Consider the following 17,827-nt stretch of genomic DNA (forward strand, 5'->3'; position numbering starts at 1 on the left):
TTAGCCTCAGCTCTGACATGTGTGAACTAAGGCAAGCTATTCCCCCTTTTAATTCTCAAATTCCTCAAATTAGGCATACAGAACTAGATGATTTCTAAAGTTCAACCCAATGCTGCCATTATTTGTTCTAGAGTTCTAATGTTTAATAATTATCTAAATCTATGGATTTACAAAATTCTCCAAAATAAGAGTTAAAAACAAATAAATCAAAATTTTGTTTCCTAATGGACTTTTAGTTGAAAAGAACTTAACTTAAAAGACATTTTAACAAGCAAACTGTATCTTCAACCCCATTTCCCATTAAAATCTGATTGAAATAACTGAAAGGATTCTTTTTTACACCTCATATAATTACTTTTTTTTTTTTTGGTGTGGTGAGAACATTTTAGATCTACTTTCTTAGTAACTTTCAAGTATATAATACTGTATTGTTAGCTATAGTCGCCATGTCATACATTAGATCCCCATGTCATACATTAGGACTTATTTGTCTTATAACTGGAAGTTTATACACTTTGACCAAAACCTCTCCATTTCCCCCACCTCTAGCACCTGGCAACCACCATTCTACTCTTTGTTTCTATGAGTTTAATGTTTTTTTAGGTTCCACATATAAGTGAGGTCTTTCTCTGTGTGACTTACTTCATTTAGCATAATGCCCTCAAAATCCATCCACATTGTCACAAATAGCAGGCTTTCCTTCTTTGTATGGCTGAGTAATATTCCATTATATAAATAAACCTTTTCTTTATACATTCATCTGTCAATGGACACTTAAGTTTTTCCATGTCTTGGCTATTTTGAATAATACATCAATGAACATGAGGGTGCAGATATCTCTTCGTGATAGTGATTTCATTTCCTTTGACTATATACCCTGAAGTAAGAGTTTTGGATCATATGGTAGTTCTATTTTTAATTTTTTGAGGAACCTCCATACTATTTTCCATAGTGGCTCCACCAACTTACATTCTCCCCAACAGTGCATGAGGGTTCCCTTTTAAGAGTCATTTAGACTTATATTTGTTTGTAGGAATTAACAGGGCTATGTTGGTTCCTGTTTTCGTAGTATTACCACTAATAATAGCTAGCATTTATGAAACACTATAATGTTCCAGGCACTAGGCTGAACATTTCATAGGCATTGTTTCACTTAATCCTCAAAACTTCATGAATAAGATAACATCATTATATTCTTTTTTTTTTTCAAATAGGGAAGCTGAAGTTTGGAGAGATTAAGTAACTTTTAAATATAACATATATGAAGTAGCAGAGCCAGGATTCAAATATGAATCTTCCTGACATAAAAGTCTATGCTCTTAATCACCATTTAAAAATAAGTCCTAAATATATTGGTAACAGAACAAACCACTCACTGATGTTTCGGGACTTTAAATTATTAGATATATGAACCAAATTCAACTGAGAAAAAGGGCTCATCCTTGGTCTTGAATTGTCACCTCATACAGGGTTCTGTGCTGTTGACTAAGAGACTGCCTTCCACATATGCCATGATATTCCCATCTTTTGAGAAAATCTTATTTCCTGAAAAATCAGAAATACTTCATCTGCAGTAGAAAATAATTTCAGTGGGTCTGTACTTTAGTTGGTGCCGTAAAATTCAACTTTGCCCAAACCTCACCGTGGCCTCTGGTATTCTTTCCTGATAACCCACTTCTGTTCTTACTTAAATATCCCTTTTGACTACCTCACGGTGCCCGTGCAAATCTCTATCTTAGCACTAAGCACTCACTACAGTAATTGTCACTTTACTTGTGTCACACTTCTAGTCAGGTAACCTCTTGGGAAATAGGCACCAGGCTTTATTCAATTTTATATCTCCAGTGCCTTTCGCAGTGCCTGATTATAATCTCAGACACCTGCCTATGAATTAATAAATTCAATGAATGCGTGGCCAATGACTGGCCTACCTGAAAGGGAAATGCAATTCAAGTTACTCTCAAAAGAAATTGTAGAGCTATGACACTATGATAATAAAATAATTGATATGTCAATAAAACCGTATACTAATTAACAATTGTTTTTGTTCACATTGGCTAAACCAAAATCTGGAGAAATAACTTAATCTATCGGGAGATAAGAATTGTCGCTAGACGACATGATGACGGCCAGCTTTGACAGTTTCTGAGGGAAAGCGGTGTAGATACCAGGTTTTCTGTTCCGACGCCTGGTGGTGCTACAGGCTAAAAAGTAGGAGGAGGAGCCAGCCCTTGGATAGTCAGAGACTCCATCTTAGAAAAGACAAAATCTGAAAGGTTCTGGGGGTTGACACGGCTGGGGAAGCGTCGGCAGCGAGTTCAGATTTTAGACCTTTCTTCAATGAATGGGGACTAGACATAAGTTGATGTTATACCTCTTATAAGACCTCCGAAGTCTTCTTTTATTAAAGACAACGCGCTCAGAGGATAAGCAGGAAATCGGGCGAGAGAAAATCTGGCGGAAAAGGCAAGTGGTGAGTTTTCCTTTTCTTCCTGGGCGTTGGCGCAGGCGGCCCAGGAAGGGGAAAGCTGCTATTTAAAGCCAGAGTTTCTGTACTTCTGGTGCTGGCGGCGGAAAGGGGAACGGGTCTACGCGTCTGCGCAGCAGCGGGAGGACAGGAGAATGCTGGGTGGTTTCCAAGGAGATCAAAGAATATTTTAGATCCAGCCACAGAAAAGCCTTTGCTTCCGAATAGGAAACCAGACCTATAGACGCTCCGCATCTCCAAGTATTAACTGTAAAGTCTGTTTTTCGAGAAAAACCTATGAATCTGAGATGGTACCCCTTTGAAAAATTCTTCTGAACGTTCCAGAATGTGCTCTGGGGACGTGCATGAGATTTGGATGAATTTCTCATCATTGGAAACGACACAGTCAGTTTAACTAATTTCCATTTTCACAATAATGTGTGATGCACTAGTGGGGTAAGTAATTTGCCCATTCGTGCGTGAAATCGCTGGATGAAGAACAACCCAAGGTAAGTTTGACCCTCACAGAAAGGAATGGTAGGTGTCAACACTTGTCCGGGACAAATCGCCATAATCAGTGACAACCCTTCAGATACATGCCCCTCAGCAATCTGGTTGTCAAAGTCTCAGCTGAAGAATTAGTCTCAGTAAATAAGAAATGGCTGGATGAATTCTCCAACCTTTGGAGTACTCACCAAACAGTTTAAATACTGCTGATATCTGTGCATTAAACATCCACTGCAAGAAAATTAGGAATTTTATGGCTACGTGGCAAATATTCAGGCAATTCACAGCAAAAATAGTTTCAGAAATATCTTTCTTCATGTGAAGGATGTTGGGTGACAATTCCATAGAACTGGTCATGTTGACATGTATCTGCTGATCTTGAAGTACTTCCAGAAACAGACTTCACCTCTTTAAGGATCATAATCTCAGCACTCTGGAATAAAAAGAAAATGCCTTGACCCATCTTTCCAGAATTTTCTTTGCATTGACTGTTAAACACATTCTGCCAACCCAATGCAGAACAGAAGGAAGAGAGATACATGCATCTTCATCTTCATCTTCATACATCACTCACCTCCAATGAAATTAGGTTCCTAGAAGCTGAAAACAAGACAATAACTAGAAACAAGTATCATCCTTAGTATTCTTGCGTTTGGGGTCTGGGTAAAAAGTAGAGGAAAATATCTTCTTTCTGAATAACATTAGAGTTGTTCTTTTATGGCTCTAACTTCAGTACTGTTTACTTCTGAAACATAGATGATTGTTAATTTATAGTCAACAAGTACTGATGGCTTAGCTATTTTTATCTTTTTATTTACCTCGCAAGTCTGTTCAGAAGCCAGTACCCTCTTTATTGTTAAATACAGTGCATTTTTCTGCTCATACCTAATTTTCTTTCATCTTCCAAAGGTCAGTTACCGCTAAAACTTTGTGTAGACTATCCTTGCAGATATCTTGAAGCTTGATAAGAAAACTCATCCCAGGTCTATACATAAAATGATAGTTATTATAATTTCCCAGGGGCGGTCAGGCTATTTATTTTAAAGTAATCTTTTGCTTTTCTTGGTATTTCATAGATGATGGCTGATAAGCTGTGATAGTCTGCTTTTCAGCAGGACTGGTCTCCATCTATTAAATTCAAGTAACTATTTGGGATGGTTAATGTTATGTAGTTGCTTATTTGAAAAAAGTCATCTGATGATTTTTGACGACATGACACAAAATCAAATACAGTTATAAAACTACAGTTGACTTTTGAACAATGCATGGGTCAGGGGCACTGACCTCCCCCAGTCAAAAATCCCCGTATAACTTCTGACTCCCCCGGAACTTGAGTTGTCCCTTGGTATCTGCAAGAGATTGTTTCTAGGACCCCTGAGATACTAAAATCCAAAGATGCTTAAGTTTCCTGTATAAAATAGTGTAGATCAGTGCATTCAGTTGGCCTTCAGATTCCACAGACTCCCAACCCTGGATCCAAAACAGTACAGGTACTTATTGAGAAAATCTGCACAGTTTAAAACCACATTGTCCAAGGGTCAACTGTACAGGGAAAAAAGTCACTGATAGAAACAAAAAGTCTCTTATTATTTAAGGCATAATCCACTGAGTTGCTGTGTAACTCATTTATTGCAGTGCTAAAGTTTGTATTTGTTAATTTTTACTGTTTTTTAATTTATTAAACATCAAAAATAATTCATTCTTTATCAGTTAATATCCCAACATCTCCAGTACGTTAAAAGGAAATGTCATGTAATTTGGACTGAGAAAACAAGCTGTATATAATCAAATCAGTAGAACCCAATGTCTGGCCATGATTTTTCTTTTCAAGGGAACAGTTTATACTAATAGACTACGATGATACTCCTTAAACAAAAAATGCTAATATTCTTATGCAAGTGTCCTTTTCAAAACCACTAGTTGCATATTTGTATTGGGGTAAGAGAATGAAAAACCTATCATAACTAAATAGTTATATGCTTGGTTAAATGTAAAATATCAAGTGATCTACCAGTCATTACCTTTATAAGGTCTATTTCTGACCTTAATTAAGTTTTGTAGCCTGTGTAAACAGCTGTTTTTAAAAATTTGGATCTTGGGTTTAATGCACCTGGATGCATTGTGTTAAAGACTGAATGTCAATGAATTAAAATATTTTGAATTATTATAATTAATATAAAAGCAATCATCATGAAAAACAAAAATAATATCAACAGAATACAAGCATTGAAAATAAATGCTTGTATTTTCATTGAAAAGAAAAATCATGGCCAGACATTTTGTTTTTCATGGAAAATACAGTTGTTAAGAAAGGGAAACTGATTGTTCGATTTTTTCAAACCCAATTACAGAAAATAAATAAGAGCTTTAAAAAATGTTATACCATTGTTACATTTAATAAATCATCCATTCCAGTTTTCTGGAAATACAGGGGATAGAAGAACAGGTTAAATGACACCATGAGGAAATAATCAGACAAATTAAATATGTAGGATATCCTATAAGACAACTGGTCTGGGCACTTCAGAAATTCAATAGCATAAAAGACAGGGACTGTTCTAGTTTAAATAGATGTAACACCCAGGACAATCATGAAACTTGGTTAAAGAACACATTTTCTAAGACATTTCTTATAACAGAATAAGAAAGTAAGTGTGTTTGTAAATGGAACTCAAGAGTAAATATACATTCTTATCAAAGTTGAAGAAAATCAGGGAAGGATAATTAGTGAGATTTCATAGGGACTGGATTTTAGATAACATTCTGGAATTATTATTCATTTTGTTAAGTGTGATAGTTTCATTATGATCATGAGGGATGATGTCCTTATACTTAGGAGATCCCTGCTGAAATATCTAGAGGTGAAGTGTCTGATATCTTCAAGTTACTTCCAAATGGGTCAGCAAAAAAGGGGGTATGTTTGTGTAGAATAAAATCTGTAGATAGAACAAATGTGACAAAATATAGAGAATTTTAAATTTTTTAATTAAAGTAGAATTATGTTTAGTTCTTTTTAACTTTTTAACTTATATACAGTATATTTGAAATATTTAGTACAAATAAATATTCACTTAATAGACTTTTTTAGAGCAGTTTTAGGATTTACAGAAAATTGAGCAGATACTATAGAGAGTTTCCATATACTGCTTTCTCCCACTCACAGTTCCCCCTCGTATTAACATCCTGCATTAGTATGGTACATTTATTGTAATTGATGAACCAATATTGGTCCATTATTATTAACCAAAGTCTGTAGTTTACATTAGGGTTCACTCTTTGTGTTGTACATTCTGTGGGTTTTGACAAATGCATAACGTCATGTACCCACCGTTACAGTATCACAAAGAAAAGGTTTAATGCCCCCCGAAGTCCCCTGTGTTTTATCTCTTGATTTTCCTCCCCCTTCTCCCTAGCAACCACTAATATTTTTAATGTATCTGTACTTTTGCCTTTTCAGAATGTCAGGTAGTTGCAATAATAGTGTATGTAGCCTTTTCAGACTGGCTTCTTTCACTAAGCAGTATGCCTTTAAAGTTCATCCTTTTTTTTTTTTTTTTTTTGCTTGAAAACTCATTTCTTTTTATCAAATTTATTTTTTTAAAACACAAAACGACAGAAACTTTACAAACCTAACCACAAACAGCAACATATATACCTTGTTTGGCACCTGATTTACCAAATTATCTATTAAAAGACATTTTTAAAACAGTTGGAAATTTTTCAACATTTGCTGGGTATTTGATATCATGAAGTTATTCACGTTGCTAGATGGAATAATTGAAGTTATGTAGAAAATGCTCTTATCTGTTAGAAAAATAAAAATACTGACATTCACAAGAATTATCCAACTTTATTTGAAGATTTTCATGTGGCTTAAATGCATCAACTTCCAGGGAAATGTAAAGTGGGAGCAGTGCAAGAGAGAAATATGAGTAAAGAGAATATTTTCGTATCCATGAGAATGTTCTCATGTGAATTCTGTGCTTTTCTGGGGCCTCTATACTTTTCTGTCAGCTTGAGTGTGAGGATGGTAACCTAACCACCACCGAGATGCACGCATGCCTTAACTCTGAATAAAAACTGGGAACTGCCCATTCAAAGCCCCCTTTCATCCTAGGACTGGTTTCTCTCTTCCAGTTTCTGAAGTTGATTTTTTTCCAGTTTCAAAAGTGCTGCTTGGATCTGTGAGGAAACTGGAATGGAAATTTGTCTGTTTGCCATGTCGTTATGGATGCAATGAAAAAGTCGTTCGAAATGCAGATAAGACTTCGGCACATCGAGAAATACTACTTGAAAATGTTCCATTTAGATTGCCATCAGTCTGAAAGAAGACTGGGATTTTCTTAAAGTTTTGGAGAAAATAAACACTCGGAAAGGACGCGGGGTGGCGCTGCAGCATTAGAAGTAGAAGGAAGAAAGCGACCAGTCTGCCCTCCGTTAGCCAGACGCTCCGCTAAAAAGGCAAGCAGGAAGGGGAGGCTTTCTAAGGAGGTGACTCCGGGAAATCAGGGCCCTAGGCGTCTCCACTTATCTCGGTATATGGGAGATACGGGGAGATAGAGTCAGCTACAACGGGAACTGGAGCTGGGTCAGGTTTGCTGGGAGACCAGAAGGCGATGGAGGCCGGAGAGGGAAAAGAACGCGTTCTGAAACAAAGGCAAGTCTTGCTATTCTTTGTTTTGCTGGGCATGGCTCAGGCTGGTTCCAAGCCTAGGCACTATTCAGTGGCTGAGGAAATGGAGAGTGGTTCCTTTGTGGCCAATTTGTTAAAAGACCTGGGGCTGGAGGTAGACCAGCTAGCTGCACGGGGTCCCCAGGTCGTTTCCAAAGGGAAAAAAATGCGTTTGCATTTGGATAGGCAGACCGGGGATTTGTTGTTAAATGAGAAACTGGACCGGGAGGAGCTGTGCGGTCCTATCGAACCCTGTGTGCTACCTTTCCAGGTGTTATTTGAAAATCCCCTGCAATTTTTTCAGGCCGAGCTACGTATTAGGGACATAAATGATCATTCCCCGGTTTTCCTAGACAAAGAAATAATTTTGAAAATTTCAGAAAGTATCACTCCGGGAACTGCTTTCCTAATAGAGCGTGCCCAGGACTTAGATGCAGGAAGCAACAGTCTCCAAAGTTACACAGTCAGTCCCAATTCCCACTTCCACCTTAAATTACAAGACAGTTCCGACGGCGTAATATTACCACAGCTGGTGCTGAACAAAGCACTGGATCGCGAAGAACAGCCTGAGATCATGTTAACCCTCACTGCGCTGGATGGCGGTACTCCACCCAGGTCTGGCACCGCCTTGGTCCGTATCGAAGTCTTGGACATCAATGATAACGCCCCAGAGTTTGCAGAGCTGCTCTATGAGGTGCAGGTCCCAGAAAACAGCCCCATTGGATCCCAGGTTGCCCTTGTCTCTGCCAGAGATTTAGACATTGGAGCCTATGGAGAAATAACTTATGTATTTTCCCAAGCCTCTGAAGATATTCGCAAAACTTTTCAAATAAATGCAAAATCAGGAGAACTCCTTTTAAGACAGAAACTGGATTTCGAATCCATTCAGAATTATACATTAAATATTCAGGCGACAGATGGTGGGGGTCTTTCTGGAAGTTGTGTGGTGTTTGTCCAAGTGATAGATTTGAATGACAACCCTCCGGAACTGACCATGTCAACACTTATCAAGGAAATCCCAGAAAACTTGCAGGAGACCATAGTTGCTGTATTCAGTGTTTCAGATCCTGACTCAGGAGACAACGGAAGGATGGTTTGCTCTACCCAAGATGATCTTCCTTTCTTCCTTAAACCCTCGGTTGAGAATTTTTACACTCTAGTGACAAACAGAGCCCTGGACCGAGAGACAAGATCTGAGTACAACATCACCATCACTGTCACCGATTTGGGCAAAGTTGAAGAAAATCAGGGAAGGATAATTAGTGAGATTTCATAGGGACTGGATTTTAGATAACATTCTGGAATTATTATTCATTTTGTTAAGTGTGATAGTTTCATTATGATCATGAGGGATGATGTCCTTATACTTAGGAGATCCCTGCTGAAATATCTAGAGGTGAAGTGTCTGATATCTTCAAGTTACTTCCAAATGGGTCAGCAAAAAAGGGGGTATGTTTGTGTAGAATAAAATCTGTAGATAGGACAAATGTGACAAAATATAGAGAATTTTAAATTTTTTAGTTAAAGTAGAATTATGTTTAGTTCTTTTTAACTTTTTAACTTATATACAGTATATTTGAAATATTTAGTACAAATAAATATTCACTTAATAGACTTTTTTAGAGCAGTTTTAGGATTTACAGAAAATTGAGCAGATACTATAGAGAGTTTCCATATACTGCTTTCTCCCACTCACAGTTCCCCCTCGTATTAACATCCTGCATTAGTATGGTACATTTATTGTAATTGATGAACCAATATTGGTCCATTATTATTAACCAAAGTCTGTAGTTTACATTAGGGTTCACTCTTTGTGTTGTACATTCTGTGGGTTTTGACAAATGCATAACGTCATGTACCCACCGTTACAGTATCACAAAGAAAAGGTTTAATGCCCCCCGAAGTCCCCTGTGTTTTATCTCTTGATTTTCCTCCCCCTTCTCCCTAGCAACCACTAATATTTTTAATGTATCTGTACTTTTGCCTTTTCAGAATGTCAGGTAGTTGCAATAATAGTGTATGTAGCCTTTTCAGGCTGGCTTCTTTCACTAAGCAGTATGCCTTTAAAGTTCATCCTTTTTTTTTTTTTTTTTTTGCTTGAAAACTCATTTCTTTTTATCAAATTTATTTTTTTAAAACACAAAACGACAGAAACTTTACAAACCTAACCACAAACAGCAACATATATACCTTGTTTGGCACCTGATTTACCAAATTATCTATTAAAAGACATTTTTAAAACAGTTGGAAATTTTTCAACATTTGCTGGGTATTTGATATCATGAAGTTATTCACGTTGCTAGATGGAATAATTGAAGTTATGTAGAAAATGCTCTTATCTGTTAGAAAAATAAAAATACTGACATTCACAAGAATTATCCAACTTTATTTGAAGATTTTCATGTGGCTTAAATGCATCAACTTCCAGGGAAATGTAAAGTGGGAGCAGTGCAAGAGAGAAATATGAGTAAAGAGAATATTTTCGTATCCATGAGAATGTTCTCATGTGAATTCTGTGCTTTTCTGGGGCCTCTATACTTTTCTGTCAGCTTGAGTGTGAGGATGGTAACCTAACCACCACCGAGATGCACGCATGCCTTAACTCTGAATAAAAACTGGGAACTGCCCATTCAAAGCCCCCTTTCATCCTAGGACTGGTTTCTCTCTTCCAGTTTCTGAAGTTGATTTTTTTCCAGTTTCAAAAGTGCTGCTTGGATCTGTGAGGAAACTGGAATGGAAATTTGTCTGTTTGCCATGTCGTTATGGATGCAATGAAAAAGTCGTTCGAAATGCAGATAAGACTTCGGCACATCGAGAAATACTACTTGAAAATGTTCCATTTAGATTGCCATCAGTCTGAAAGAAGACTGGGATTTTCTTAAAGTTTTGGAGAAAATAAACACTCGGAAAGGACGCGGGGTGGCGCTGCAGCATTAGAAGTAGAAGGAAGAAAGCGACCAGTCTGCCCTCCGTTAGCCAGACGCTCCGCTAAAAAGGCAAGCAGGAAGGGGAGGCTTTCTAAGGAGGTGACTCCGGGAAATCAGGGCCCTAGGCGTCTCCACTTATCTCGGTATATGGGAGATACGGGGAGATAGAGTCAGCTACAACGGGAACTGGAGCTGGGTCAGGTTTGCTGGGAGACCAGAAGGCGATGGAGGCCGGAGAGGGAAAAGAACGCGTTCTGAAACAAAGGCAAGTCTTGCTATTCTTTGTTTTGCTGGGCATGGCTCAGGCTGGTTCCAAGCCTAGGCACTATTCAGTGGCTGAGGAAATGGAGAGTGGTTCCTTTGTGGCCAATTTGTTAAAAGACCTGGGGCTGGAGGTAGACCAGCTAGCTGCACGGGGTCCCCAGGTCGTTTCCAAAGGGAAAAAAATGCGTTTGCATTTGGATAGGCAGACCGGGGATTTGTTGTTAAATGAGAAACTGGACCGGGAGGAGCTGTGCGGTCCTATCGAACCCTGTGTGCTACCTTTCCAGGTGTTATTTGAAAATCCCCTGCAATTTTTTCAGGCCGAGCTACGTATTAGGGACATAAATGATCATTCCCCGGTTTTCCTAGACAAAGAAATAATTTTGAAAATTTCAGAAAGTATCACTCCGGGAACTGCTTTCCTAATAGAACGTGCCCAGGACTTAGATGCAGGAAGCAACAGTCTCCAAAGTTACACAGTCAGCCCCAATTCCCACTTCCACCTTAAATTACAAGACAGTTCCGACGGCGTAATATTACCACAGCTGGTGCTGAACAAAGCACTGGATCGCGAAGAACAGCCTGAGATCATGTTAACCCTCACTGCGCTGGATGGCGGTACTCCACCCAGGTCTGGCACCGCCTTGGTCCGTATCGAAGTCTTGGACATCAATGATAACGCCCCAGAGTTTGCAGAGCTGCTCTATGAGGTGCAGGTCCCAGAAAACAGCCCCATTGGATCCCAGGTTGCCCTTGTCTCTGCCAGAGATTTAGACATTGGAGCCTATGGAGAAATAACTTATGTATTTTCCCAAGCCTCTGAAGATATTCGCAAAACTTTTCAAATAAATGCAAAATCAGGAGAACTCCTTTTAAGACAGAAACTGGATTTCGAATCCATTCAGAATTATACATTAAATATTCAGGCGACAGATGGTGGGGGTCTTTCTGGAAGTTGTGTGGTGTTTGTCCAAGTGATAGATTTGAATGACAACCCTCCGGAACTGACCATGTCAACACTTATCAAGGAAATCCCAGAAAACTTGCAGGAGACCATAATTGCTGTATTCAGTGTTTCAGATCCTGACTCAGGAGACAACGGAAGGATGGTTTGCTCCACCCAGGATGATCTTCCTTTCTTCCTTAAACCCTCGGTTGAGAATTTTTACACTCTAGTGACAAACAGAGCCCTGGACCGAGAGACAAGAGCTGAGTACAACATCACCATCACTGTCACCGACTTGGGGGCTCCCAGACTGAAAACAGAACACAACATAACTTTAATGGTCTCCGACGTCAACGACAACGCCCCGGCCTTCACCCAAACCGCCTACACGCTATTCGTCCGCGAGAACAACAGCCCCGCCCTGCACATCGGCAGCGTCAGCGCCACAGACAGAGACGCGGGCGCCAACGCCCAGGTCACCTACTCGCTGCTGCCGCCCCAGGACCCGCAGCTGCCCCTGGCCTCCCTGGTGTCCATCAACGCGGACAACGGGCAGCTGTTCGCCCTGAGGGCGCTGGATTACGAGGCCCTGCGGGTCTTGGAGTTCGGCGTGGGCGCCGTGGACCGCGGCTCCCCAGCGCTGAGCAGCCAGGCGCTGGTGCGCGTGCTGGTGCTGGACGCCAACGACAACTCGCCCTTCGTGCTGTACCCGCTGCAGAACGGCTCTGCGCCCTGCACCGAGCTGGTGCCCAGGGCGGCCGAGCCGGGCTACCTGGTGAGCAAGGTGGTGGCGGTGGACGGCGACTCGGGCCAGAACGCCTGGCTGTCGTACCAGCTGCTCAAGGCCACGGAGCCCGGGCTGTTCAGCGTGTGGGCGCACAACGGCGAGGTGCGCACGGCGCGGCTGCTGAGCGAGCGCGACGCGGCCAAGCACAGGCTGCTGGTGCTGGTCAAGGACAATGGCGAGCCGCCGCTGTCGGCCAGCGTCACGCTGCACGTGCTGCTGGTGGACGGCTTCTCGCAGCCCTACCTGCCGCTCCCGGAAGCGGCTGCCGACGCGGCCCAGGCCGACCCGCTCACCGTCTATCTGGTCATCGCGTTGGCGTCGGTGTCGTCGCTCTTCCTGTTCTCGGTGCTGGCGTTCATCGCGGTGCGGCTGTGCAAGAGGGGCAGAAGGGCCTCGTTAGGTAGCTGCTCGGTGCCCGAGGGCCACTTTCCGGGCCACCTGGTGGACGTCAGTGGCAGTGGGACCCTGTCCCAGAGCTATCAATATGAGGTGTGTCTGATGGGAGGCTCCGGTACCAGCGATTTCAAGTTCCTCAAGCCGATTGTCCCCAAATTTCTTGCTCAGGGTGAGGAGAGGGTTAGTGAGGCAAACTCCAGTTTCAGGGATAGCTTTGAATTCAGTTAAAAATTAGTAAGGGTCTACAGAGCCTAGTGTCACTTAATTTGTGGAAAATCCTTTTTAACTGTCTTTCTCATTTGGGTTGTTTCTTTTTATTTGAAATGTAAATATGCCATTTCAATTCAGTGCATGTTGTTCGTGTTTCTAAATGTGTTGCTTTGTGGTATAATGAATGCAAATTTTCTTTTTTTAAAATTGATGATTAGTCTCCCTGTACCTTAATTTGATTTAAAGTATGAAAGTAAATTTTTTTCAGTCTTAATTTTTAAGTTAGAGCACCTTTTTCAGAGCACCTAGTGCGTACGTAATTTTGCAGTCCTACATTTTTAAATGTTTGCTTTTACTACGTGGGATTATTCTTTTTTCTGCCCAGAATATTCGTGCTTGTAATAGTCTCTTAGGCTAGTGTAACTTTTATCCTGTGAAGTCACATTGGGTAAAACCATTAACATAGGTATAGTCATGAAAAATGAAGCACTCTCACATTTTTCTAAATACGTACTTCCGTAAAGTATCCATACACGAAAATTATGATTCTTTAGAGATTGTGAGAACCTTGAGTGTTGAAGTCCACAAACCATTCACATTAAAAGTGTTCAATAAATCAACCACTAATATTCTAAAATGTAGTTAAAAACATAGCACATGTCCAGTCATTTTCAAAGATGTGGTAATTCTTCATGCTTTCTATTTCAAAAATTTTTAGACCTCTGCTTATTTTAATCTGTCACTTTTATAAATCACTTTTCATGATTAAACGCTATTAACGCTGAGCACTTAATTAAAATCCAAAAGATTTTAGAAAATATATCTTCTCGAACAAATTTTAGAGACTTCAGATGTAGTTTGGTGTTGCATTTTTCAAATTTTTCTGAAGCATGTATAATTCCATTAGAAATAAGCCTGTGGGGAAAGTATTTATCATGGTCTGTCAGGTCATTCCATTTTTTTCCCCGCACTGGCTACTTCTGTTTTCCCCTTTCAGTTTCCTACTTTTCAATGCTTTTTTTTTTTTTTAGGTGCTTGAGTTATGTTTCTCAATAGCTCTTCATTTATTGCATGATTAGCACAATGACTTGAAGATGATAGATTCTTAATAAAATTTTTGACCAATTGAAAGCAGTGTCTTTATTTCACCTGTGATATATATTGATATTTAAATACATTAAAATACAAGATAAAATTTTTGCTATAATTAAGTGCTCTCTGCTATATAATGAATTATATGTAAATATAATTTTTGGTTATTCATTGAACTGATCACTGTTATTCAAACTATGCAGTTATCAGTCCCTGGTGTCTCTTCCCTTCAACATATTTTTCCTTTATCTCTTCCTGCTTAATTTGAATCTCCTCTCTTTCTTACTAGCTTGAGGAATACAAATGGGGAAGTTGTGTTTTTAATTTTATAATTTAAATTTCCTTCTAGAATTATCTAAATAATTAATTCAACTGTTTTTTGCAGCTCAATTTCTGATCCAAGGATTAAACCTAAATTTTAATTCATAATGTTCTTCAGCCTGTCTTTAAATTTTATGTTATTTAATGTATATTTGAATGATCTATATGATTTAAATTATAACATAAATTTTAAATGTATTATTTTGAGATTAGCAGTGGTGTAGAGTACAGAGTGGTGTAGAGCACTCTGATTAACCAACTTATCACCTATAGGATCTTGGATCAGTCACATAGTTTCTCTCCCCACAAAATAATAACAGCTATTTTAATAGCTTGCAATTATGATCAAATAAGATAATATAAAAACAGAGAAGTGTATTTGCTATTCTTTTAAGTATTACTAATATTAAGAGGAAAGTTAATAGATGAGATTTCATGTACCATTCCTGATAATTCCTGAAGAAGGTATTTTGAACACATTTGTGTTGTTTCATTTCTGTCTAAAATCTTGCTATAGCTTCCTTTTATTCTTAGAATAAAATCCAAGCACCTGTTATTTGTCCCCAGTTTACCTCTCCAGACTTCTCTTTCCACTTAGTCTTGAGACACTAAGTTTTGGATACACTACGCTTCCTTCATTGTCTAGAATAGCTATGCTTTACTAGCCCAGGGCCTTTACATACTGGCTTCTCATATATGGATTTTTTTCCGTTTTACAGTATTAGCCTGGCAAACTTTTCATCCTTCATGTTCCAGATTAAATGACACGTCTTTAGGGAAACTTTCTCACCCCCCATTAAGTTAGGTCCCCCTTTTGCTTTCAAGTGCATTCAGTATATATGTAGCACTTTTCACACTTCATTTGAACATCTATTTAAAATCCGTTCACCTCATTGTATGGAAAACTGTATAAGATATATATTTCTGCCTTGTTCCCACTATATGCCTAACTTCTACAAACTCAACAAACATCTGTTTCCACAGGTGAAATGCAGTTATGCGGATGAAACAGTTAGTACAGTTAGCACAGATGAAACCAATAATTGTAAAATTACTGTGAAATAAGAAAGCTCTGTGTTCCTTGAGTGTGAAATTGTGGAAGGAATGAGGCATTTGTCTCCAGGTATATCCCTGACATGATCTATTGTAATTTATATCGCCTTGCACGAGGTCATCTTTTCATAGTTTTTTTTTTTTTTTTCTGATTGAAGAGGAACTCGTACACACTTTACAAAATCTGGAAAATAAAAACAAACAAGATAGTGAAACATGTCATCATTTAGAGCAATTTTTTTAAATTATGTGTAATAATTACAGACGCTAGGAGTAGCCCTAGCAGGTGTCCACTTCCCAAAAAACCATATAAATGAGGACTCTACCAGGGACAATCACTTCTTGTAGATGACAGCACATTTAATTTCCCTAGGTTGTGTTTATATAACTCGAATAACACAAGAAACTCCTCCAGTAGCGTCAACTGGGTTTGCTAAGGGGAATAAGCGATTAAAAATATCAAAACAACAAAAAGGAACTCCCAAACAAGAAAAACAAAACAAAACAAAACAAAAAACCCTTCTCCAAGTGTTTGAAAGTGCTAGCGAACGCATGGTGGCGCTGTTGACTAAGAAGGAGAATTAAACGACAGCCACTGTGAGTACTTGTTAACGGCACGGATCCAATGAGGTAAACTAGGGGTTGTGAGCATGGGCGGATTTTTAAGCAAGCAAATCTGAGTCCTAAAAAGGGATTATTTGCTAGACTTTCTTCAAAGGTTGGGAGGCAAAAGACGGCATTTCCCAGCGACATCGGAGGCTCAGCTTGGCAAAATTTCTTGAAAAGACATGACAGAAAGTGAAATGGAGGCTGGAGGGGAGCGATTTCTTAGACAAAGGCAAGTCCTGTTTTTCTTTGTTTTTCTGGGTGGATCTCTGGCTGGGTCCGAATCGAGACGCTACTCTGTAGCTGAGGAAAAAGAAAGGGGATTTTTAATAACCAACCTAGCAAAGGATCTGGGGCTGAGTGTAGGGGAACTGACGGTGAGAGGGGCCCAAGTTGTGTCTAAAGGAAACAAACAGCATTTTCAGCTCAACCTTCAGACTGGTGATTTGCTCCTGCATGAGAAATTGGACCGGGAGGAGCTATGCGGCCCCACAGAGCCATGTATATTGCATTTTCAGATTTTACTGCAAAACCCTTTGCAATTTATTCCAAATGAGCTCCAGGTCGTAGACGTCAATGACCATTCTCCCGTATTCTTTGAAAATGAAATGCAGCTGAAAATCCTAGAAAGCACTCCACCAGCAACCATTATTCCTTTGGGAAATGCTGAGGACTTGGATGTGGGAAGTAACAGCCTCCAAAATTACACGATCACTCCGAATTCCCATTTCCACGTTCTCACAAACAGTCGTAGGGACGGAAGGAAGTACCCAGAATTAGTGCTGGACCAAGCGCTGGACCGTGAGGAGCAGCCTGAACTCAGTTTAATGCTTATGGCGCTGGATGGCGGGACTCCACCCCGGTCTGGGACCGTCCAGGTCCACATCCTGGTCTTAGACATAAATGACAACGCCCCGGAATTTACACAGTCGCTCTATGAGGTTCAAATTCTAGAGAACAGCCCCATTAACTCTGTTATTGTCACTGTCTCAGCTTCTGATTTAGATACAGGAAATTTTGGAACAATATCATATTCATTTTTTCATGCTTCTGAAGAAATTCGCAAAACTTTTCAACTAAATCCAATTACTGGTGATATCCAGATAGTCAAATATTTGAATTTTGAGACAATTAAGAGTTATGAAATCGACGTAGAAGCCAAAGATGGTGGAGGCCTGTCGGGAAAATCAACAGTGATAGTTCAAGTGGTCGATGTGAACGACAACCCACCGGAACTGACCTTGTCATCAATTACCAGCCCTATCCCGGAAAACTCGCTAGAGACCGTGGTGGCCGTTTTCAGTGTTTCTGATCTAGATTCTGGAGACAATGGAAGAATGGTGTGTTCCATTGAGAACAATCTCCCCTTCATCCTGAAACCGTCGGTAGAGAATTTTTACACCCTAGTGTCGGAAGAAGCTCTGGACAGAGAGACTAGATCCGAGTACAACATCACCATCACCGTCACAGACATGGGGACACCCAGACTGAAAACCGAGCACAACATAACCGTACTGGTCTCCGATGTCAACGACAACGCCCCGGCCTTCACCCAAACCTCCTACACGCTGTTCGTCCG

General features: G+C 39.8%; 3 protein-coding genes across 9 annotated transcripts in view; all 3 read left to right on the top strand.

The window, feature by feature from the left end:
- The first annotated feature begins 7,176 nt into the window (after window positions 1-7,176).
- On the top strand, window positions 7,177-8,922 carry LOC105297065 (protocadherin beta-2-like). Its single transcript, XM_011367493.2, has one exon. It carries the CDS (start codon window positions 7,591-7,593, stop codon window positions 8,920-8,922), a length of 1,332 nt encoding a protein of 443 aa, XP_011365795.1. The 5' UTR covers window positions 7,177-7,590.
- A 1,461-nt stretch (window positions 8,923-10,383) lies between these two features.
- The window catches only part of LOC105297013 (protocadherin beta-2), an 87,838-nt gene continuing 80,394 nt past the window's right edge, over window positions 10,384-17,827 (top strand). For 3 of the 7 annotated variants that reach the window (XM_023534885.1, XM_011367404.2, XM_011367403.2), the window contains exon 1: window positions 10,384-13,059. In XM_023534885.1, the coding sequence (XP_023390653.1) occupies window positions 10,798-13,059 (2,262 nt within the window). In that variant the 5' untranslated portion in view covers window positions 10,384-10,797. The remainder of the gene's footprint in view (window positions 13,060-17,827) is intronic. The other 4 variants (XM_023534884.1, XM_011367402.2, XM_023534886.1 and 1 more) reach the window with 3 other exon arrangements.
- LOC111744378 (protocadherin beta-3) lies at window positions 16,250-17,825 on the top strand (the record flags this gene model as incomplete). The annotated part of the gene is made up of 1 exon (XM_023534890.1): window positions 16,250-17,825. A coding segment is annotated over exon 1 (1,395 nt), but the record flags the coding sequence as incomplete, so codon positions are not given.

The sequence above is a fragment of the Pteropus vampyrus genome, unplaced genomic scaffold (genome assembly GCF_000151845.1).
Source record: "Pteropus vampyrus isolate Shadow unplaced genomic scaffold, Pvam_2.0 Scaffold134, whole genome shotgun sequence".
In the NCBI taxonomy this organism is placed as follows: domain Eukaryota; kingdom Metazoa; phylum Chordata; class Mammalia; order Chiroptera; family Pteropodidae; genus Pteropus; species Pteropus vampyrus.